Source organism: Oncorhynchus mykiss, chromosome 12 (assembly GCF_013265735.2).
Source record: "Oncorhynchus mykiss isolate Arlee chromosome 12, USDA_OmykA_1.1, whole genome shotgun sequence".
Taxonomy (NCBI): domain Eukaryota; kingdom Metazoa; phylum Chordata; class Actinopteri; order Salmoniformes; family Salmonidae; genus Oncorhynchus; species Oncorhynchus mykiss.
Window position 1 is genome coordinate 64,048,889 of NC_048576.1, and position 25,594 is coordinate 64,074,482.

The 25,594-nt window shown below is 42.7% G+C and overlaps 1 protein-coding gene across 2 annotated transcripts; it reads right to left on the reverse strand.

Annotated features, from left to right (window-relative positions):
- Window positions 1–1,326: 1,326 nt before the first annotated feature.
- Window positions 1,327–12,751, reverse strand: LOC118936383 (membrane-spanning 4-domains subfamily A member 4A-like). Of its 2 annotated transcripts, XM_036938072.1 has the most exons (7): window positions 12,463–12,751; window positions 12,243–12,359; window positions 11,805–11,861; window positions 11,333–11,512; window positions 10,910–11,032; window positions 5,917–6,006; window positions 1,327–1,809 (listed from the first exon to the last, which is right to left on the reverse strand). In XM_036938072.1, the coding sequence occupies exons 1-7, from the start codon at window positions 12,631–12,633 to the stop codon at window positions 1,714–1,716; spliced, it is 834 nt and encodes a 277-aa protein (XP_036793967.1). In that variant the 5' UTR covers window positions 12,634–12,751; the 3' UTR covers window positions 1,327–1,713. The 2 variants fall into 2 exon arrangements, with proteins under 2 accessions (XP_036793967.1, XP_036793968.1); XM_036938073.1 differs by lacking the exon at window positions 5,917–6,006.
- Between the last annotated feature and the right edge of the window lie 12,843 nt (window positions 12,752–25,594).

The following is a 25,594-nucleotide window of genomic DNA, read 5'->3' on the forward strand; positions in this document are numbered from 1 at the left end:
TATTATGAGTCATCCTCCCCTCAGCAGCCTCCACTGAGTTGTATTGGGTACATTTCCGCAACTACCAGTAGCGCTGAAGGCGAGACTAAACTTCTCCACTCTTTTGATCTGGAAGCTATCACTTTGAAGCAGCGTGAAGCACACCTGTGCACATGCTCGGATACTCTGTGTGACTGTGTGAGAACAACGTCTTGCGTCTCATCTCAACCTACGGTGCTGCAACATCACGCGTAGTCAAACTTTAAATGAGTGTGATCTGCCAGGTTCAGAAGCTTGAAAACTCCATTTGAAAAAAAAGCTTGAAAACCCCATTCGATTTTTACCCAAAATGTGGAGAGAAAAACCTAGAACTGAACATAAATCATGACGTTTGTTTTGGAGTCAATGATAATTGTTCCAGTATAGTTTCAGTATTTTAAATGGTTTGAATGATAGGGCAACATTTTGATTTCTGCCTAAACAGACATACCAAAACTTTATTTTTTCATGAGATGGCCATAAACAAACTGATAATGTTGCATAATTTTAGAAAGGTCTGGAACTCACCTTTCTGGTAATTTAAAAAAAATACATTGCTGAGGTGTATTCCCTTTTAAGGGTACAAGCTCAAGTACCCTACCCTTCAAAAGTTTACCTACAAAAGCATCCTGGAGTCGCCTCGTCACTGTTGACATTGAGGCTGGTGTTTTGCGGCAACTATTTAATGAAGCTGCCAGTTGAGGACTTGTGAGACGTCCGTTTCTCAAACTAGACACGCTAATGTACTTGTCCTCTTGCTCAGTTGTGCACCCAGGCCTCCCAATCCTCTTTCTATTCTGGTTAGAACCAGTTTGCACTGTTCTGTGAAGGGAGTAGTACACAGCGTTGTCTATATTTTTTGGTAAATATTTTTTGGGGTAAACTCAGATTCTCTTTATCTAATAGTTGACTTTGGTTGAAGATCTGATAACATTCGGTATAACAATATGCACAAATAGTGAAAATCAGAAAGGCAAATACTTTTTCACTGCACTGTAGAAGCAACAGTCATTTTTCATACTTTGGTTTCTTAAAAGATCATAACATTTCATGAAACACATGGTTTTGACTGTTCATGAACTTTAATGTTGCACACACTCAAGATAGAAAGGATATAGGCTAATGCCCAATGTAAACATCCACACACCACTCCCTCCTTATAAGGATGTTTTCAGACCCTTCAACCACTTCTCCAAAAATATACACATTTATTTAGGTCTAGCATTAGTTTAAAGATCAATATTTACTCGAAATATGAATGTCATTAATTACATTGTATAGAAGATAAAAGTGACTTCAAACAAAAAACAAAATTATGTCAGTTTTATTGTTTCAAGACATTAAGTTAAATATGCATTTGTGTGTTATTAAAAATGATGCAACATATTTTGTCATATAGCAGTGGTTGATTTTAGCTGATAAATCTATTATACTTTTACAAAAGAAATTATGATTAAATTATATCAATTAAAGAAAGATAGAAATGACAAAAACATGAAGTTATAAAATCAACCATATAGTAACCTAAACATTATACTGAAACATTGCATTACTATACACTATCAATATTAAACTGTCAAATTATTCAGATCAGTAATGTGGTGCTAACCGTTGCCTGGCTTGTATCAGAAAAATAGGCCTAGAGAACACAATTTCGACAAGAAAAATAACAATGTATTCACGGAGGCCCAATTTTCAAGGGATGACAGCAGTGTATTGAGGAGGCAGGTGGTTCTGTTGAAACCCTGTACCCATACCGTCTCCCTCCGGACCCTTTGTGTAGTTCCCAGTCTGTAGAAACAACACAGTACATAATAGGACATATATTACCTTAAAATGTTAAACTGTTGGATATTGTAACTCTGTAACATCACATTGCAAACCAGCATAATCTGATTAGCATCCTCCCACGCCATTCTTTCTGGGTACCAGATGGCACTGCAGTGGATAGCAGACATTTTACGGGCTACTGACCAATTCTGCTATTTTGTGTGTTTTATTACTTTACGTTGATGGTAACTTTTGCTGTACATAATGTCTCCGTCATCATTTCCTATGACCCGAAAACAGCTTCTGGACATCAGAACATAGATCACTAACCTCAAATTGGATGGCATTTCTACTTCAACAAGTTGGCAGCTCTGGACGTTCTGCTTACTCCAGACTAGGCCCCGGGACTCGAGAGGAAGTGACGGCACAAGAGAAGCAAAACGAGCCGGCATCCTGACAAGACTATGTTGGCAAGCAAATAAACCACTCCTAACCTCTGTTCTATATCTGACCATAACTCTATCCTTCTTATTCCTGCTTACAAGCAAGAACTCAAACAGGTAGTACCAGTGAAGAGCTTTATACAAAAGTGGTCCGATGAAGCGGATGCTAAGCTACAAGCCGATTTTGCTAGCACAGACTGGAATATGTTCCGGAATTCATCGATAACATTGAGGAGTTTATCACATCAGTTACCGGCTTCATTAAAAAGTGCATTGACAACGTTGTCCCCACAGTGACTGTACGTACACATACCAACCAGAAGCCATGGATTACAGGCAACATCCATACTGAGCTAAAGGCTAGAGCTACCGCTTTCAAGTAGTGGGACACTAATCTGGACACTTTTAAGAAATCCTGCTACCACCTCCTTAAGTCATCAAACAGGCAATCCATCAATGCAGGACTGAGATTGAATCTTATTACGCTCTGCAGGGCTTGTAAACTATCATGGACTACAAAAGGAAACCCAGCTGCAAGCTGCCCAGTGACGCAAGCCTACAAGATTAGCTAAATGCCTTCTATGCTTGCTTCAAGTCAAGAAACACTGAGCCATGCATGAGAGCACCAGCTATTCCGGACGACTGTAAGTAAAGACCTTTTAAATAGGTTAACATTCAAAGACTGATTCTCAGATGGATTGAAAGGGTGCATAGTCAGAGCATGTGTTGACCAGCTGGCAAGTGTCTTCAATTACATTTTCAACCTCTCCAACTCAGTCTGTAATACCTACATACCTTGAAGCAGACCACCATAGTCCCTGTGCCCAAGAACACCAAGATAATCTGTCTAAATGACCATTGCCCCTTAGCACTCATATCTGTAACCATGAAATGCTTTGAAAAGCGGACCATTTCTCAAATCAACACCATCATCCCAGACACCCTGGACCCACTCCAATTTGCATAGCATCCCAACAGATCCACATATGATGCAATCTCTATTCAACACCATAGTGCAATACAATCTCAGGTCCCTGGGACTGAACACCTCCCTCTGCAACTTGATATTGGAATTCCAGACGGGCCGTCCCAGGTGGTGAGGGTAGGGAACAACACATCCGCCATGCTTACTCTCAACACAGGGGCCCCTCAGGGGTGTGTACTTAGTCCCCTCCTGTACTCCCTGTTCACCCACAACTGCGTGGCCACGCACAACTCTGACACAACGGTGGTAGGCCTGATCACTGACAACGATGAAAAAACCTATAAGGAGAAGATCAGTGACCTGTAAGGATCTCTATACCAGGTGGTGGTAGAAGAAGGCCTTAAACATATTTAGACTGCAGCCACCCAGGTCATTACCACATGGCAAGCCGTACAGATGCACCATGTCTGGACCCAACAGGACCCTGAACGGCTTCAACCCTCAAGCCATAAGACTGCTAAATAGTTAACCAAATAGCTACCTGAACTATCTGCATTGACCCCCCTTTTCACAAACTTTTTTGACTTATCACATACGCTGCTGCTACTGCTTATTATCTATTGTGTTGCCTAGTTACTTTACCCCTACCTATATGCACATATGTACCTCAATTACCTCGCACCCCTGAATATCAACTCTGTGCAGGGTACTGGTACCCCGTGTATATAGCCATGTTATCATTACTCATTGTGTATTTATTCCTCATTTTATTATTTTTCAAAACCTTTTCTATTTTTCTCTCTGCATTGCTGGGAAGGACCCGTAAATAAGCATTTCACTGTTAGTCTACACCTGTTGTTTACAAAGCACATCAATTCAAATTAGATTTGATTCTTTCCCTAACACTAAAAATACAAAATGAATAATATAATATAAATGTTTTAATTCAACGTAAACTAACTGACACTAAATTCAAAATAAACATTGAAAACGAATATAATATCATTGCAAGGATGTGATGATCATGCATTATTGGCACTCTACAGGCTCAACCTAGCAAGTAATCAGTTTAAGTTATAGATACTGATCATGTGTTCTGTTGCTTTTTTGTTAACATCTCTTTATTGTAGAATATGCATCAGAGTGCACCCAAACGCATGCTAATAGTGCGTTTGGCCCAGTATACTATATAGGGTATATGGTTTTGGGGTTTGGTCATTAGTAAAGCACTATATTTTGGGAATAGGGTGCCATTTGGGACATACCTATAGCAGTAGCTAACCACCTGCAATATGAATGAATAACTACTGCCTGGTTTAGGAGACAACTCAAGCCATTTAATAAACTAGAACAACCATTTCAGTAATGGGAACAAAAAATCTAACTAAATGATTGGATTAGATTAGAAAATGTGTTATGTTATTTATCTTTGTGTAGCACAAGATGAATCAATCACTCAATGTACATGCAAAAAGACAGATATATATATAAAAATAAAAAAATCTCCCCCCAAAATCAAAATGCAGTAGAGCATGCTGGGAAAAAAAATCATAACTTTAAAAAAATGGTTGTGTGTGAGAAGTGTGACTTCTCATTTAGTTATGAGTCAGTACCACATAAATATTTTAATAATAATGTAAGGACGACGCTGGAGTCGAGACGCAGGTACGGGGTGTGGTGTCAAACATTTAATGAGGAACAGACAAGGAACAAGACAGGAACAGCGTCAGCACACAGGTAACAAAACGACATACAAACAAACAGAGCTGGGGGACAGACAGATATAGGGAAGGAAAAAACACAGGTGAAAGGTTTCTTTGTTTCCTTACGAGTTTCCATTAGCTCAGGAAGTACAATGTAAAACACCTCCGTGGGAATCTGTGTTAAAACGGCACAGAGTAAGTGTGTCTTTTGTATTTGTAAAATCATTTTGGGGTGATATGAAAGTAGAATTTTCCAAAACCCTATTGCATGCAGTGATTATTAACGATAAGACAGAGAATCGGGAAAGTTTAACACGTTGGCCCTGCTGTGATCAATTGCTCAAATGAGATCCCTATGGCAGTATGGGCTTGGGTTCTCAAGAGCTAAGGTTAAGTTAGGTTTAAATTATATTGTCACAAATGGCAAAAATCACTAGGGGCAAATCGCTCAGTTGAAAATTGTTGTGTTTAAGTAACTTTGATTAGCAGATGGCTCTGTGACTGTTTTTAAGGTGATGGAAAAGTGTTCTAATGATGTATATAAACCCTGGATTGTATTAGCCATTGAGAGCTTTGAAGTTTAGCTCACATAATATAATGTGAAAGTATGCATTAAGGTGTCTGTAATAGAATAAACATGTGAAAAATTTAGACATTAATAAATGCATTTCGAGAGCTTACAAAATCTTATTTACATTGGAGGAGGAGTGCCAAGATGGCTGTGCGGGGGCTTCAATACAGCAACCCCTGTCAGTCATACAGGGTTTAAACACATTGGTTCTATCACGTACAACTACGTCAATGATTTGAATTGGATGATGCTTTAACTCAAACGTTTTCTAATATTCGCAAGTACGGACCCACAGAATTTCATACAGTGACCAATGTTTTGGTGATTACACAATTTAAAATTAAAGTTTTCGCAGTGGAAATGTAAATAATTATCCCAGAAACTGTTACTACGACACTGGTGAGATCTTTTTAATACAAATTTTAGATAATGAGCAGCCTATTTTAAATGGCGACCCTGCAGTTCAACCTTCAAAAGATGTCATACCTCGTAGTTGTTCTGAGGAGGGTAAGGTGCGTTGCTTGGAGTCATGCTGCCATGAGGTACCGGTATTTGATTCCCAATGATGAACACTTGCTAAAAGACAGACATGTCAATTTAAGTCCATTTCTAGTAATTCATTATTGAATATACAGGTGTCATGACTGCTCAGTGCTCTTACAGTTGCCAGAACATACTTTTGTATATAGAGTGTATGTGGACACCCCTTCAAATGAGTGGATTCGGCTATGTCAGCCATAACCGTTGCTGTTAGGTGTATAAAATCGAGCACCCAGCCATGCAATCGCCATAGACAAACATTGGCAGTAAAATGGCCTTACTGAAGAGCTCAGTGACTTTCAACGTCGCACCCTCATAGGATGCCATCTTTTCAACAAGTCTTTTCATAAAATTTCTGCCCTCCAAGAGCTTCCCCGGTCAACTGTAGGTGCTGCTATTGTGAAGAGGAAATGTCTATGAGCAACAACGGCTCAGCCACGAAGTGGTAGGCCATACAAGCCAAGTACTGTCATCGGTTGCAACACTAACCACGTGTTCCAAACTGCCTCTGGAAGAAATGTCAGCACAAGAACGGGTTCATCGGGAGCTTCATGAAATGGTTTCCATGGACACGCAGCCTCACACAAGCCTAAGATCACCATGCGCAATGTTAAGGGTCAGTACCCGCCCGAATGCATTGTGCCAACTAAAGTTTGTTGGAGGAGGAATAATGGTCTTGGGTTGTTTACTATGGTTTGGGGCAGGCTAGGCCCCATACTTCCAGTGAAGGGAAATCTTAACGCAAGAGCATACAATTACATTCTAGAAGATTCTGTGCTTCCGACTTGGTGGGAACAGTTTGGCCAATGCCCTTTCCTGTTTCAGCAAGACAATGCCCCCATGCACAAAGCAAAATTCATACAGAAATGGCTTGTCGAGATCGGTGTGGAAGAACTTGACTGGCCTACACAGAGCCCTGACCTCATCCCCATCGAACACCTTTGGGATGAAATAGTACTAGGACTGTGAGCCAAGCATATTCGCCCAACAGCAGTGCCCGACCTCACTAATGCTCTTGTGGCTGAATGGAAGCAAGTCCCCGCAGCAATGTTCCAGCATCTAGTGGAAAGCCTTCCAGGAAAAGTGGAGGCTGTTATAGCAGCAAAGCAGGAACCAACTTCATATTAATGCCCATTATTTTGGAATGGGATGTTCAACTAGAAGTTGTCCACATACTTTTTGTCATGTGCACTTAACTTTGCTTTATTTTTATAATGTTTTCAATATAGTAAGACTTACAATGGTGTCTGAAATTATTGACACACTTGATATAGATGAGTAAAAATTACTGTATAAAAATACTGAGCTATAATGTATGCTCAAAACAATGGAGAAATTATATTATTTTTTACTAATACAATTGCAAAGTGAAAGATACTTTTTTCTCTCAAAAAGGTAGTGGTTAACATGATTGACACCCCTGTTTCCAATACCTTTCAATATCTCACATTGCGAGGATGACGACACTGAGCCTTTTTCTAAAATGTCCTGGTACTGGGTGTCATGACAATTTGCTTGGGAAAATCTAAGATTTCTAAGGAGCCAATGTCACCAGGTGAGTGAATGGTAGCAAATATACTTGTTCTTTACGCGCCTCAAACTTAGCAATGGTGGTTACCTTGAATGAATGAATGTTGACTGTAGTAATCCTGTGTATCTTGTTTGGCATTCATTGCTTTTTCTTGCATTGATTTGATTGCGGTAGAAGCTGTAAGCTTTCTCACCATCCACACACACACCATACTTTCAAACACCTCTGTCTTTATAGATCACCTGATGTGTGTGGATGGTGTGTGTGTGGATGGTGAGAAATTTGTCTGCCCCTAGTGGTCGGGGGTGTAATTGCCTGAATAACACCATAAGCTACACCCAAATTGGCTCCAACACACCGGCCCCTAATGGCGAACAACAATTACCCAATAAAGTGAAATGTGACTGAATCTTCCTTCACTTCTTCTGTGGGTCAAAGTTCTTCACAGGTCCCTCTGTACCCTCTTGGAGTAGCAAGATCTTGGTAACAGGTCTGTCCAGTTCTCCTGTTCTGGTTTTAAGTCTCACAGACCGGACCAGACCCTTCTTGTCAGGGTAGGTTTCCAACACCTTTCCCATCAGCCACGAACCTCTCGGTGACCAGCTCAATATACTACCCCTTATGCTTTCTATTACGTTTATTCTATCTCCAAAACTGTTGCTACAACAGCTGGGAAAACAACATACCCCAATCTCCCTCACAGCAATGATAATTATGGATGGCGAATTTGGCAAAAGTGGCATAGCTCAAGGTGAAGAGGTGCATCAAGCCCGAAGACTTTGGAAAGTTAGAGCATGCAGAATTGCATCAGTTGACATTCAGTATGGTTATGGAACTGTATCTTACTTAATGTTTTTTTATAAAGAAACAAGTACAGTACCAGTCAAAAGTTTGGACACACCTACTTAATCAAGGGTATTTCTTTATTTTGACTATTTTCTACATTGTAGAATAATAGTGAAGACATCAAAACTATGAAATAACACATATGGAATCATGTGGTAACCAAAAAAGTGTTAAACAAATCAAAATATGTTTTAGATTTTAGTTTCTTCAAAGTAACCACCATTCACTTCGATGACAGTATTGCACACTCTTGGCATACTCTCAACCAGCTTCACCTGGAATGCTTTTCAAACAGTCTTGAAGGAGTTCCCACAAGTGCTGAGCACTTGTAGGCTGCTTTTCCTTCACTCTGCGGTCCAACAACTCCCAAACCATCTCAATTGGGGTGAGGTTGGGTGACTGTGGGGGCCAGGTCATCTGATGGAGCACTCCATCACTCTCCTTCTTGGACTAATAGCCCTTACACAGCCTGGAGGTGTGTTGGATCATTTTCCTGTTGTAATCCAAATGATAGTCCCACTAAGCACAAACCAGTTGGGATGCCGTATCGCTGCAGAATGCTGTGGTAGACATGCTGGTTAAGTGTGCCTTGAATTCTAAGTAAATCACAGACCGTGTCACCAGAATAGCACCCCACATCACACCACCTCATTCATGCTTCATGGTGGGAAAACACATACAGTGATCAACCATTCACCTACTCTGGGTCTCACAAAGACACAGCGGTTGCAACCAAAAATCGAATATTTGGACTCATCAGACCAAAGGACACATTTCCACCTGTCTAATGTCCTTTGCTCGCGTTTCTTGGCCCAAGCAAGTCTCTTATTATTATTTGTGTCCTTTAGTAGTGGTTTCTTTGCGGCAATTTGACCATGAAGGCCTTATTCTCACAGTCTCCTCTAAGCAGTTTATGTTGAGATGTGTCTGTTACTTGAACTCTGAAGCATTTATTTTGGCTGCAATTTCTGAGGCTGGTAACTCTAATGAACTTATCCTCTGCAGCAGAGAGAACTCTGGGTCTTCCTTTCCTGTAGCGGTCCTCATGAGAGCCAGTTTCATCGTAGCGCTTGATGGTTTTTGTGACTGCACTTGAAGAAACTTTCAAAGTTCTAGAAATGTTCCGCATTGACTGGCCTTCATGTCTTAAAGTAATGATGGACTGTCATTTCTCTTTGCGTATTTGAGCTGTTCTTGCCATAATATGGACTTGGTCTTTTACCAAATTGGGCTATCTTCTGTATACCAACCCTACCTTGTCACGACACAACAGATTGGCTCAAACACATTAAGAAGGAAAGAAATTCCACAAATGAACTTTTAACGAGGCACACCTGTTCATTGAAATGCATTCCAGGTGACTACCTCATGAAGCTGGCTGAGAGAATGCCAAGCGTGTGCAAAGCTGTCATCAAGGCAAAGGGTGGCTACTTCGAAGAATCTTAAATATATTTTTTTATTTTGGTTATTACATGATTCCAAATGTGTTATTTCATACAATGTATAAAATAGTAAAAAGAAAATAAAAAACCTGAAATGAGTCGGTGTGGTGTGTCTAAACTTTTGACTGGTACTGTGCATCTTCCGTTCATGCTGGCAAAAGAGAGAGATGCTCCTATGAATCAGAAAGCCTTCTTAGGCTTGAGCTCATGGCCGCTGTGTTGGCGGCAAATTGTCATAACAAAAGCAAGAACCGTGAGCTCTCTTACCATCCACACACACGCCATTTGTTCAAACACCTGTGTCTTTATAGATCACCTGGTGTGATTACCACCACCATTTGTCTTGCCCTAGTGGTCGGGAGTGTAATTGCTCAAAAAATACCATAATATAAGATACACCCAAATTGGCTCTTACACTGGGTAAAGTTCATGAGGCATTTGACCTTTTACAAGGGGCCCAGGACCAGTGGAAGAACATTTGCCCCATAACATCAAAGATCCACCACCATATTTTACAGTATGTATGGTGTTATTTTCTGCTCTTGCGTTCTCATTTCGATGCCAAACTCACGACTGGTGTGTGTGTTCAATGAGCTATTTAAGTTTACTAAACAGCATTGGCACTTGGATTGAACACTGTGATTTGGTCAGACGACATGAACATAGAGCTCTTTCGCCACAACACAATAGTGGTGGGTTTGGCATTGAAATAAGAATGCATTAAGCAGAAAAGAACCCCATAAAATAAGTGCAGACGAAGGATATCAATGATCTGGAAGGATTCTGTACGGACGAATGGTCTAAGATCCCTGCCAATGGGGTCACCAAATCATAAAACATTTTAGAAAATGTGTCAGTGCTGTTATCCTTGCACAGTGATTTTATTGAAAACAGGGGTGTCAATAATATTGACCCATTCCTGTTTGAATTTTTTTTTAAATATGACTAAATAAACTCTTTCTCTGAGAAATTGTATTAATACACATTTTTGGGCGCATACAATTTATCTCAGTATTGTATTATTTTATTTTAAACAGTCACTTTTGCAAATTTTTATCATGGGTGTCAATAAGTTCGGACCACTGCATACGGAACTAGAAATCTATGTCCACAGACTCACCTCAGGGGTGGAACGGCAGCACAGGCAGACAGCTCTGCAGGCGAATGACGAGACACAGATGGACACTATGAACTCCAGCAAGGAGAAAACAGTCAAAACACCTGATATTCCTTGGGACCTGATCTATAGACCGAGAGGAACAGGAAACAGCAGTTAACTAGGCTACGCTGCCATTTTGGAGCAATTATGTACAATTAATTAGTGTGGGCTAACAAGAAGAAAAATTAACTCAATAGCATCTAATTCACTATTTCTTGCATGTTCGAGATGTCACATATATGTTACAAATGGGGTATAATTTAAACTAATAAAAAACATTAAACAGTACATACAATAGTCTAGTAATACAATTATAGATGATAAATTCCCCTTTACAAATTTACAAATATCTCCTGACCAAAGGAATAAGCATTTGGTATATACCCAATACTGTTGACAGACATAGGATGGAGGGTAGTTGACATAGGATGGAGGGTAGTATGAAGGATAGCCTGGATAGTCACAGTAGTAGTTGTACATTACAGCACTGTCTAAAGAATGCAGAATGGTGCCAGTAAGAGCAGTAACCATGGCGACAACATTCATTCCAAGGGAGCCTTTTACCTAAGGGACAGAGCAGAAAGTGGACATAGGAATGAATGATTGGTTGTGAAGAATGAAATGCAATATAAAATACAGTGTGTTGACAATCATGATTGCAAGTCTTTATTAAAGGGGCAATTTGCAGTTGCTGAATCGCCAGTGCCTACCCACTGCTTGTGTTGTGGGAGGAAAAATAACAGGTTGAATGAAAACATGAGGGCCTATATGTGAAGTAGATTCTAAGTTTTGAAATAAAGTGGAACTTTATAAATCAAAAGCCTACTTTATTGAGGCAAAAATAGTTGATACTGACCAGACATTTGTTCAGTTTGTTGTCAGCAGCAACAGTTAGAGAGCCTGCAACTACATACTGAGGTGGAACAAGGAAGAGATTATACAAGTCTACGTACCAAATGGCACCCTATTCTCTACATAGTACACTACAAAAGTAGTGCACTATATAGGGAGTAGGGTACCATGTGGGACAAAAATATTTCTACAGTATGACCAAAGTTCAAAATCAAGTTTAATTCCTCCCACATAGAAGTCAACAGAAACTGAAATGCATGAGTGTATGAACGGCACAGGCCGAGCCAAATAGATATACATTGATAAAAGTAATTTGTTAAGTCATTCATTATACATTAAAGATTAAATATATATGACATGATTAAATTATTATGATGTTTTGATTGCATCACGACAGACAGGAAATGCAAGAAATTATTATTAGACAGAGCAGCTCACTCACAATGATAGATCCCCAGACAAATATTCCACTAAATACTCCAATATTGTCTACTTGTGGTCCTGCAGTCATCACGATTCCTGTCAACAGCATTATCAAACCAATCATGATCTGTATGGTCTGTGAGAGAAAAACAAAGCAGGAAATCCATTTTTCTCTTCTTCCAATACATTCAACCAAAATGAAAAATAATTTTCAAATGATATAAAACATAAATTCTTACTCCCAGCGCTTTTGGATGCCCTGCCCGGAAACTTCCCAGCACTGAGGAGACCGTCTGTCCCAGACAGTGAGGAGCAGATGCGACCCCCGCGACCCCCATCCCGTTCCCATAGGGGTAGACATGGGTGATGACCACCGCCCCATTAGTGGTGGTTGTTTGAGAGCTGGACATCTTCACAGAGGACAGAAGGATGTTTGCAGTACAGTAAGAGGGGATATGGCTGGTCAGCTGTGTATTGTTGAGCCTCCTGCAAAGTTTGAACTCTACCTGGGACTTCCAGATAATAATTTACCTGGGAATGTAATGCATAATAGGTGTGTGCATCAGCCACTAATTAGACTTTGAACACTCGCCATTAAAAATGGGTAGGTGGTAGGCTGTGTGTGTCTGTGGTTGCTGCATCATCTGTTTATTTGAATTACTTCCTCATTGCTGAGCGACCTTTAGTTCCTTCTTTATTGTCATAACTTCCCATCATGGGATTGAAGCTCCTTGCCTATAGAACACAAAAGAAACTCATACACTTCCATGAAAATTGCATGAGTTTCTTTTTCATGCGACATAGCATGGAAGTGTACACATTTATTTTGTTCTGTGCTTTATTAGTAACAATCTTCAAGGTGTAGTATAATAAAGTAATTTAACCAAATACTTTGCCCCTCTGTGGGGAGACATCCTGAATTATAGAAGAAGTAGGTGAAATAACCGTAACAACTGTTTATTAGTGAATGTTGAATTGTTGGCGAATGGACGATAGATAAGCATGACAAACAAAAAAGAGCTTAGTAAAGTGGAGTGTATATAAATGCTGAGATATCATGTAAACATAAGCTCTTCATGTCTATTCCTGCACCCCTCTCTTCCTCTTCTCCCCCCTCTCTCTCATCTTCCACTCTCCCTCTCTTCGTCTTTCTTCCTATTCTCCCCTCTCATCCTCTTCTCCCATATCTTCCTCTCCTCCTGTCTCTTTCTCTTCTCTTTCTTCCAAGGTTTTTATAGTTTTGTGTTTTAAATGTTGTAGAAACATCTCAAGGATGATCAATGGAAACAGGAGCAGAATGTGTCAAAAGTGAAGGAGTCTGAATACTTTCCAAATGCACTGTATCTGGTCTAAAAAGGAAGGAAAATACAGTCACGAGTATCAACTGCTGTAGACAATCTTTTTGGCCTTCTTGTGACATCGGGTGCTGTAGGTGTCCTGGAGGGCTGTTTGTGAGGGTTTTAATTGACAAGCCAAATTTCTTCGTCCTCCTGAGTTTCCCTCTGCTGTTATTTTGTTGAGGTTATTTTCCTTACACCACACTCCGAGAGCCCTCACCTCCTCCCTGCAGGCTGTCTCGTCGTTGTTGGTCTGGAAACTTGATGATGACCACGCAGTTATGGGTGAACAGGGAGTACAGGAGTGGGCTGAGCACGCACCCTTGTGGGGCCCTGGTATTGGGGACGACTGACAACCTGGGGGTGGCCCATCGGGAAGTCCAGGACCCAATTGCACAGGGAGGAGTTGAGACCCAGGGCCTCAAGCGTAATTATGAGCTTGGAGGGAACTATGGTGTTGAATGCTGAGCTATAGTCAATTAACAACATTCTTACATAGGTATTCCTCTTGTCCAGATGGGATAGGGCAGTGTGCAGTGTGATGGCGATTACATTGTCTGTGGACCTATTGAGGCAGTAAGCAAATTTAAGTGGGTCTAGGGTGACAGGTAAGGTGGAGGTGATATGATCCTTGACTAGTCTCTCAAAGAAGTGTGTGCTACGGGGTGAAAGTCATTTAGTTCAGTTACCATTGCATTCTTGGGTACAGGAACAATGGTGGCCATCTTGAAGCATGTGGGGACAGCAGACTGGGATAGGGAGAGATTGAATATGTCTGTAAACACACCAGCCAGCTGGTTTGCGAAGGCTCTGAGGATGCAGCTAGGGATGCCACCTGGGCCTAGAGCCTTGAGAGGGTTAATACTTTTAAATATCTTACGTCAGCCACGGAGAAGGAGAACCCACAGTCCTTGGTTGCTGGCCGTGTCGGTGGCGCTGTGTTATCTTCAAAGCGGGCAAAGAACATGTTTAGCTTGACTGGTAACAAGACGTCAGTGTCCGCGACGTGGTTGGTTTTCCTTTTGTAGTCCGACTGTAAACACTGCCACATATGTCTCATGTCTGAGCCATTTGGTTGCCTTGCGGAGGGAACAACTACTCTGTTTGTATTCTGCCATATTCCCTGTCACCTTGCCATGGTTAAGTGTGTTGCTTCGTGCTTTCAGTTTTGTGCAAATGCTGCCATCTATCAACGTTTTCTGGTTAGGGTAGGTTTTAGTAGTCATAGTGGGTACAACATCTCCTATACACTTCTTGATGAAATCAGTAACCGTCTCAGTGAACACGTCAATATTATTCTAGGAATCTACCCGGAGAAAATCCCAGTCCTCGTGATCGAAACAATCTTGAAGTGTGGATTCCGATTGGTCAGATCAGCATTGAATAGTCCTTAGCACGGGTGCTTCCTGTTTGAGTTCATGCCTATAGGAAGGGCTGAGCAAAATGGAGTAGTGGTCAGATTTGCCGAAAGGAGGGCGGGGGAAGGCCTTGTATGCATCCCGGAAGTTAGATTATCAGTGGTCCAGGGGTCCAGAGTGCTACAGTCAATATACTGTTAGAATTTGCTTTGCTAAAATCCCCAGCTACAATAAATGCAGCCTCAGGATATATGGTTTCCAGTTTGCATAAAGTTCAGTGAAGTTCCTTGAGGGTCGTCGTGGTTTCGGCTTGAGGGGGGACATACACAGCTGTAACAATAACCAAAGATAATTATTTTGGGAGATTATACGGTCGGCATTTGATTGTGAGGAATTCTAGGTCAGGTGAACAAAAGGACTTGAGTTCCTGTATGTTGTTACAATTACACCATGATTCGTTAATCATGAAACATACACCCCCGCCCTTCTTCTTCCCGGAGAGATGTTTATTCCTGTCGGCGCGATGCACTGAGAATCCAGATGGCTGTACCGACTCCAACATGATATCCCGATAGAGCCACGTTTCCGTGAAACAGAGTATGTTACAATCCCTGATGTCTCTCTGGAAAGCAACTCTTGCCCTGATCATGTCAACTTTGTTATCTAAAGGCTGGATATTAGCGAGTAATATACTCGGAAGCGGTGGATGGTGTGTGCACCACCTAAGTCTGACTAGAGGACTGCTCCAGCTCCCTCTCCCCGGCGGCGTTGTTTTGGGTCGGCCTCTGGAATCAGTTCAAATTCTGAGTTGGATGACCGTTCAAAACGTATTTTACCAGCCGGAGCTCGTTTTTTTCCCCTGGTTCCCAGTTGTCTTGAACTCACTGAAGTCAAGTTTTCGCAGTTCCGAGTTAACTGTTCTTTTGAGCGCGGCACAAATCATGCTTCATTGACAGCATGGCCAATGTTGAATGTTTATTATTTTAAACTTGGAAAAGAAACCCTTAATCCCAGATTTGGTTCCACAGAGCCACTCCACTGAATAACAGGCTAGAGATTGCTTTGCAATGCTTGCAGATAGCCACAGATTGCTTCCAAACTACTCTTTGTTCAATTTGCGATTTCCAACTTGTTGTGTAATGTTTATATCCAATTGCCGATGAGCACCAATACGTTTAAGCTATTAAGCTATAATTTATCTGTATTATTTCTCTTCATATGACAGGGTTAAAAATATTTGCCAGTAGATTGTCGACTTGATTCATGATGATGACTGCTAGCTAAGATTTTGAAAGTATGATGTTGACATGATCAGTCCAATCAATGCTACTGTAGATATAACGTGATTTGACATCCTTTTATCTGTGGCCAAGGCCCTTGAGCCTTCTTGGATGGGCACTTCTAATGTAACTCCATGGCAGAATCCATGGGGCTTGAATTTTCAATCTCTACCCTTAGACTTGGCAGTGACGTTGTGCCCCCATGAGTGACAGAACACTGAGCTAATCACTGCACAACTAGAGAACATTACCAACACCTACACTCCGTATATTCCTGCTGGCTGCCTCACCAACACAGAAAGCATTGAGCTAGGTTGAAACACCTACATTTTGGGTGGCTGGAGTCTTTAACAATTTTCTGGACCTTCCTGATTTGGGATGGGGTCATCCGACATGATTGTGTTCAAGTGCTTTTGAAGTCTGAACAATTCATATTTATATTAAAGTTAGCTAACTTGCTTAACATTGACAGTATGGTCAGACTAGCTATATTATTGTCATGCCCTGACCTTAGTTATCTTTGTTTTCTTTATTCTTTTGGTTAGGTCTGGGTTTTTGTATTGTCTAGGGGGTTTTGTATTTTTTTGTTTTTTTTGTATGTCTAGGGTTTTTGTATGTCTAGGTGTTTATATGTCTATTGTTGCCTGGATTGGTTCTCAATCAGAGGAGGCTGTTTATCGTTGTCTCTGATTGGAGACCATATTTAGGTAGCCACATTGGGTAGTTTGTGGGTTCTTATTCTATGTTTAGTTGCCTATCTGCACTAGCCATATTAGATTCACGGTTCATTTTGTTGTTTTGTATAGTTTGTTCAGTTCATTAAAGAAGTATGTACGCTTACCACGCTGCACCTTGGTCTCCTCCATACAACGACCGTGACAGAAGAACCCACCATAAAAGGACCAAGCAGTGTGAAAAGGAGGAGCAGAGTTTGATGGAGCTAGATAGCACGGGAGGAACGGCGACGATATGAGGGTACACGGCTAGCACTGAAGCCCGAGAGGCAGCCCCAAGATGTTTTGGGGGGAGGCACACGAGGAGATTGCATGAGTCAGGTCGGCGACCTGAGCCAACTCCTCGTGCTTACTGTGGGGAGCGCGTTACTGGTCAGGTACCGTGTTATGCAGTGGAGCGCACGATGTCTCCAGTGCGCTATTCTAGCCAGATGTGCTCTATTCCAGCTCCTTGCGTTGGCCGGGCTAGAATGGCATCCAGCCAGGAAAGAGGGTGCTGGCTCAGCGCTCCTGGTCTCCAGTATACCTCCCAGGATATCCTCTGACGGCTCTGCGTACCTGCGTGTCTCCGGTGAGTCTGCACAGTCCAGTGCGTCCTGTGCCAGAGCCCTGCATTTGCAGGGGGCGAGAATAAACATCCAGCCAGGACGGGTTGTGTCAGCTCTACACTCCAGACCTCCAGTGCGCCTCCACAGTCCAGTACGTCCTGTTCCTTCTCCTCGCACTCGCCCTGAGGTGCGTGTCCCCAGCCCGGTACCACCAGTGCCGGCACCACGCACCAGGCCTTCAGTGCGCTTCCAGATTCCAGTATGTCCAGTTCCTCCTCCCCGCACTCGCCCTGAGGTGCATGTCACCAGCCCGGTACCACCAGTGCCGGCACCATGCACCAGGCCTCCAGTACGCCTCCAGGGTCCAGTATGCCCTGTTCCTGCTCCTCGCACTCGCCCTGAGGTGCGTGTCCCCAGCCCGGTACCACCAGTGCCGGCACCACGCACCAGGCCTACAGTGAGCCTCGGCAGTCCAGTACGCCCTGTTCCTGCTCCTTGCACTCCCCCTGAGGTATGTGTCCCTAGCCCGGTACCAGCAGTGCCGGCACCACGCCACCAGGCCTCCACTACGCCTCCAGGATCCAGTACGCCCTGTTCCTGCTCCTCGCACTCGCCCTGAGGTGCGTGTCCCCAGCTCGGTACTACCAGTGTCGGCACCACGCACCAGGCCTACAGTGCGCCTCGGCAGTCCAGAGCGTCCGGCGACAGTACCCAGTCCAGAGCTTCCGGCGACAGTTCACAGACCAGAGCTTCAAGCGACAGTTCACAGACCGGAACCTCCAATGACGGGCCACAGTCCGGAACCTGCAACGACGGGCCACAGTCCGGAACCTCCAACGACGGGCCACAGTCCGGAACCTCCAACGACGGGCCACAGTCCGGAACCTCCAACGATGGGCCACAGTCCGGAACCTCCAATGGCGGGCCACAGTCCGGAACCTCCAGCAACGGGCCACAGTCCAGAACCTCCAGCGCCGGGCCACAGTCCGGAACCTGACCTTAGTTATCTTTGTTTTCTTTATTATTTTGGTTAGTCAGGTTGTGACGAGGTTGGTTTGTTTAGGTTTTGTATTGTCTAGGGTTTTTTGTATGTTTAGGGGTTATGGTAGTCTAGGTGTTTATATGTCTATGGTTGCCTGGATTGGTTCTCAATCAGAGGCAGCTGTTTATCGTTGTCTCTGATTGGGGACCATATTTAGGTAGCCATATTCCTTGGGTAGTTTGTGGGTTCTTATTCTATGTTTAGTTGCCTGTCTGCACTAGCAATATTACGTTTTGTATAGTTTGTTCAGTGTTCTTTCTTTCATTAAAGAAGTATGTACCATGCTGCGCCTTGGTCTCCTCCATACAACGACCGTGACCATTATCCATATTCATAAGTTTGGTCAATTTCAAAAACGGATTTGTTGTAATATTTTGGTTGAAAGTGGGTAAAAGGTCAATGGAGAAACATCTCAACTTGGGAAAACCAACATTTTTATCATTTTATCAGCTTTTCCCATTTGTAATTCCGACTTGGAGGGTCATTCAAGTGGAATTTCTAGGAGCTTCCGATAACTCTGACGCAGCATAAGGCGATGGGTCAGGTCATAGGTTAGGTTTAAAGTTAGATTCAGCGAGATGACGTAGATGCCCAAAGTAAACAGTTGTAGCACAGTTGGTGGCACCTTAATTGGTGAGGAAGGGCTTGTGGTAATGGCTGGAGCGGAATAGGTGGAATGGTCTCTATGTTTTTGATGCCATTCCATTTGCTCCGTTCCGGGAAATTATTATGAGCCGTCCTCCCCTCAGCAGCCTCCACTGAGTTGTATCGGGTACATTTCCGCAACAACCAGTAGCGTTGAAGGCGAGACTAAACTTCGCCACTCGTGATTTGGTTGCTACCACGTTGTAGCAGCGTGAAGCGCACCTGTGCACATGCTCGGATACTCTGTGTGACTGTGTGAGGAACAACTTCTTGCATCGCGCTCATCTAAGTCTGCGGTGCTGCAAAATCATCACGCTTAGTCGACCTGTAAGTTAGTGTGACCCGCCAGTTTCAGAAGCTTAAACTCCATTAGAAAAAAAATAAAAATATATAAAAAAAAAGCTTGAAATCCCCATTTGATTTTTGGCCAAAATGTGAAGAAAAAAACTACAACTGAACATAAATCATGACCTTTTCAGTATAGTTTCAGTATTTTAAATGGGTTTGAATGATAGGGCAACATTTCGATTTCCGCCTAAATAGACATACCAAAACTTTATTTTTCATGAGATGGCCATAAACAATAACGGGTAATTTTGCATAGTTTTAGAAAGGTCTGGAACTCATCTTTCTGGTCATTTAATTAAATATATTGTTGAGGTTCCCTTTTAAGGGCATAAGCTCAAGTACACTACCATTCAAAATTTTCCCTACTAAAGCATCCAGGAGTCGCCTCTTCACTGTTGACGTTGAGACGGGTCTTTTGCGGCAACTATTTAATGTCGCTGCCAGGACTTGCAAAGCATATGTTTCTCAAACTAGACACTCTAACGTACTTGTCCTCTTGCTCAGTTATATATATATATATCCTCCTAATATTGTACAATCTGTATGTCGCTTCATTGGTTTGGGCTATTGTTTGAATTCAACACCAGATTGAACTCAGATTGCCAGTCAAATGTAGCCACTAATTTCAGGCATTTGTGTGGGGTGGGGCCTATAAAAAAACATATTTCACTAAGATAGTACTTTTTGGAGAAATATCCTCTGGTCTGATGAAACAAAAATATAACTATTTGGCCATTATGACCATCGTTATGTTTGGAGGAAAAAGGGGGAGGCTTGCAAGCCGAAGAACACCATCCCAACCGTGAAGCACGGGGGTGGCAGCATCATGTTGTTGGGGTGCTTTGCTGCAGGAAGGACTGGTGCACTTCAAAAAATAGATGGCATCACGAGGGAGAAGAATTACGTAGATATATTGAAGCAACATCTCAAGACATCAGTCAGGAAGTTAAAGCTTGGTCGCAAATGGGTCTTCCAAATGGACAATGACCCCAAGCGTACTTTCAAAGTTGTTGCAAAATTGCTTAAGGACAACAAAGTAAAAGTATTGGAGTGGCCATCACAAAGCCTTGATCTCAATCCTATAGAAAATTTGTGTGCGAGCAAGGAGGCCTACAAACCTGACTCAGTTACACCAGCTCTGTCAGAGGAATAGGTCAAATTCACCCAATTTATTGTGGGAGGCTACCTGAAACGTGTGACCCAAGTTAAACAATTTGAAGGCAATGCTACCAAATACTATTTGAGTGTATGTAAACTTCTGACCCACTGGGAATGTGATGAAAGAAATAAAAGCTGAAATAAATCATTCTCTCTACTATTATTCTGATATTTCACTATCTTAAAATAAAGTGGTGATCCTAACTGACCTAAGACAGGGAATTTTTACTGGGATTAAATGTCAGGAATTGTGAAAAACAGTTTAAATGTATTTGGCTCGGGTGTATGTAAACCTCCGACTTCAACAATATATATATATGTATATAGATATTTGTACAGGGTACTTTATTCCCATTTTAGTATACAATTATCAGTCAAAACATGACACCCACCCTGTACACCCTAATTGCAGTCGCTGTACTCATAATATACAGGAGAATGATAGCCTTACGGCGAGGATAGCTGTGCTACAAGCCCAGCTTCAGACGCAATCGTTAGGCAAGGGTAATTTCAGTGTAGGAAAGGATGAAACAGCATCTGTGCCACCAGTAAGTACAGATAGTAGTATAAATCCCCTGGCACAGTCCCCACAGCGGACAACTTTCTCACGGTTTCTGGAAGGAAATGCTGTAGGAACGCTCAAACGGTGTCACTCATTCAGCCGACAGAAACTTTCAACCGGTTTTCCACATTAAGCAGCGTTGGAGTCAGAGGCCGAGTCTTCTCTGGTCTCTACTCCTCCCGTTACGGGGTCTGAGACGCCCAAACTTCCCACCATTAGCTCTGACAAATTGAAAACTCTAGTCATTGGTGACTCCATTACCCGCAGTATTAGACTTAAAACAAATCATCCAGCGATCATACACTGTTTACCAGGGGGCAGGGCTACCGACGTTAAGGCTAATCTGAAGATGGTGCTGGCTAAAGCTAAAACTGGCGAGTGTAGAGAGTATAGAGATATTGTTATCCACGTCGGCACCAACGATGTTAGGATGAAACAGTCAGAGATCACCAAGCGCAACATAGCTTCTGCGTGTAAATCAGCTAGAAAGATGTGTCGGCATCGAGTAATTGTCTCTGGCCCCCTCCCAGTTAGGGGGAGTGATGAGCTCTACAGCAGAGTCTCACAACTCAATCGCTGGTTGAAAACTGTTTTCTGCCCCTCCCAAAATATAGAATTTGTAGATAATTGGCCCTCTTTCTGGGACTCACCCACAAACAGGACCAAGCCTGACCTGCTGAGGAGTGACGGACTCCATCCTAGCTGGAGGGGTGCTCTCATCTTATCTACCAACATAGACAGGGCTCTAACTCCTCTAGCTCCACAATGAAATAGGGTGCAGGCCAGGCAGCAGGCTGTTAGCCAGCCTGCCAGCATAGTGGAGTCTGCCACTAGCACAGTCAGTGTAGTCAGCTCAGCTATCACCATTGAGACCGTGTCTGTGCCTCGACCTAGGTTGGGCAAAACTAAACATGGCGGTGTTCGCCTTAGCAATCTCACTAGGATAAAGACCACCTCCATTCCTGTCATTATTGAAAGAGATCATGATACCTCACATCTCAAAATAGGGCTACTTAATGTTACATCCCTTACTTCAAAGGCAATTATAGTCAATTAACTAATCACTGATCATAATCTTGATGTGATTGGCCTGACTGAAACATGGCTTAAACCTGATGAATTTACTGTGTTAAATGAGGCCTCACCTCCTGGCTACACTAGTGACCATATCCCCCGTGCATTCCGCAAAGGCGGAGGTGTTGCTAACATTTACGATAGCAAATTTCAATTTACAAAAAAAAATTAAGTTTTCGTCTTTTGAGCTTCTAGTCATGAAATCTATGCAGCCTACTCAATCACTTTTTATAGCTACTGTTTACAGGCCTCCTGGGCCATATACAGCGTTCCTCACTGTGTTCCCTGAATTCCTATTGGACCTTGTAGTCATAGCAGATAATATTCTAATCTTTGGTGACTTTAATATTCACATGGAAAAGTCCACTGACCCACTCCAAAAGGCTTTCGGAGCCATCATCGACTCAGTGGGTTTTGTCCAACATGTCTCTGGACCCACTCACTGTCACAGTCATACTCTGGACCTAGTTTTGTCCCATGGAATAAATGTTGTGGATCTTAATGTTTTTCCTCATAATCCTGGACTATCGGACCACCATTTTATTACGTTTGCAATTGCAACAAATAATTTGCTCAGACCCCAACCAAGGAACATCAAAAGTTGTGCTATAAATTCACAGACGACACAAAGATTCCTTGATGTCCTTCCAGATTCCCTCTGTCTACCCAAGGACGCCAGAGGACAAAAATCAGTTAACCACTTAACTGAGGAACTCAATTTAACCTTGCGCAATACCCTAGATGCAGTTGCACCCCTAAAAACTAAAAACATTTCTCATAAGAAACTAGCTCCCTGGTACACAGAAAATACCCGAGCTCTGAAGCAAGCTTCCAGAAAATTGGAACGGAAATGGCGCCACACCAAACTGGAAGTCTTCCGACTAGCTTGGAAAGACAGTACCGTGCAGTACCGAAGAGCCCTTACTGCTGCTCGATCATCCTATTTTTCTAACTTAATTGGGGAAAATAAGAACAATCCGAAATTCCTTTTTGATACTGTCGCAAAGCTAACTAAAAAGCAGCATTCCCGAAGAGAGGATGACTTTCACTTTAGCAGTGATACATTCATGAACTTCTTTGAGGAAACGATTATGATTATTAGAAAGCAAATTACGGACTCCTCTTTAAATCTGCGTATTCCTTCAAAGCTCAGTTGTCCTGAGTCTGCACAACTCTGCCAGGACCTAGGATCAAGAGAGACGCTCAAGTGTTTTAGTACTATATCTCTTGACACGATGAAAATAATCATGGCCTCTAAACCTTCAAGCTGCATACTGGACCCTATTCCAACTAAACTACTGAAAGAGCTGCTTCCTGTGCTTGGCCCTCCTATGTTGAACATAATAAACGGCTCTCTATCCACCGGATGTGTACCAAACTCACTAAAAGTGGCAGTAATAAAGCCTCTCTTGAAAAAGCCAAACCTTGATCCAGAAAATATCAAAAACTATCGGCCTATATCGAATCTTCCATTCCTCTCAAAAATGTTAGAAAAGGCTGTTGCGCAGCAACTCACTGCCTTCCTGAAGACAAACAATGTATACAAAATGCTTCAGTCTGGTTTTAGACCCCATCATAGCACTGAGACGGCACTTGTGAAGGTGGTAAATTACATTTTAATGGCATCGGACCGAGGCTCTGCATCTGTCCTCGTGCTCCTAGACCTTAGTGCTGCTTTTGATACCATCGATCACCACATCCTTTTGGAGAGATTGGAAACCCAAATTGGTCTACACGGACAAGTTCTAGCCTGGTTTAGATCTTATCTGTCGGAAAGTTATCAGTTTGTCTCTGTGAATGGTTTGTCCTCTGACAAATCAACTGTAAATTTCTGTGTTCCTCAAGGTTCCGTTTTAGGACCACTATTGTTTTCACTATATATTTTACCTCTTGGGGATGTTATCCGAAAACATAATGTTAACTTTCACTGCTATGCGGATGACACACAGCTGTACATTTCAATGAAACATGGTGAAGCCCCAAAATTGCCCTCGCTGGAAGCCTGTGTTTCAGACATAAGGAAGTGGATGGCTGCAAACGTTCTACTTTTAAACTCGGACAAAACAGAGATGCTTGTTCTAGGTCCCAAGAAACAAAGAGATCTTCTGTTGAATCTGACAATTAATCTTAATGGTTGTACAGTCGTCTCAAATAAAACTGTGAAGGACCTCGGCATTACTCTGGACCCTGATCTCTCTTTTGAAGAACATATCAAGGACAGCTTTTTTTCATCTACGTAACATTGCAAAAATCAGAAACTTTCTGTCCAAAAATTATGCAGAAAAATTAATCCATGCTTTTGTCAGTTCTAGGTTAGACTACTGCAATGCTCTACTTTCCGGCTACCCGGATAAAGCACTAAATAAACTTCAGTTAGTGCTAAATACGGCTGCTAGAATCCTGACTAGAACCAAAAAATGTGATCATATTACTCCAGTACTAGCCTCCCTACACTGGCTTCCTGTCAAAGCAAGGGCTGATTTCAAGGTTTTACTGCTAACCTACAAAGCATTACATGGGCTTGCTCCTACCTATCTCTCTGATTTGGTCCTGCCGTACATACCTACACGTACGCTACGGTCACAAGACGCAGGCCTCCTAATTGTCCCTAGAATTTCTAAGCAAACAGCTGGAGGCAGGGCTTTCTCCTATAGAGCTCCTTTTTTATGGAACGGTCTGCCTACCCATGTCAGAGACGCAAACTCGGTCTCAACCTTTAAGTCTTTACTGAAGACTCATCTCTTCAGTGGGTCATATGATTGAGTGTAGTCTGGCCCAGGAGTGGGAAGGTGAACGGAAAGGCTCTGGAGCGACGAACCGCCCTTGCTGTCTCTGCCTGGCCGGTTCCCCTCTTTCCACTGGGATTCTCTGCCTCTAACCCTATTACAGGGGCTGAGTCACTGGCTTACTGGGGCTGTCTCATGCCGTCCCTGGAAGGGGTGCGTCACCTGAGTGGGTTGATTCACTGATGTGGTCATCCTGTCTGGGTTGGCGCCCCCCCTTGGGTTGTGCCATGGCGGAGATCTTTGTGGGCTATACTCAGCCTTGTCTCAGGATGGTAAGTTGGTGGTTGAAGATATCCCTCTAGTGGTGTGGGGGCTGTGCTTTGGCAAAGTGGGTGGGGTTATATCCTTCCTGTTTGGCCCTGTCCGGGGGTGTCCTCGGATGGGGCCACAGTGTCTCCTGACCCCTCCTGTCTCAGCCTCCAGTATTTATGCTGCAGTAGTTTATGTGTCGGGGGGCTAGGTTCAGTTTGTTATATCTGGAGTACTTCTCCTGTCCTAT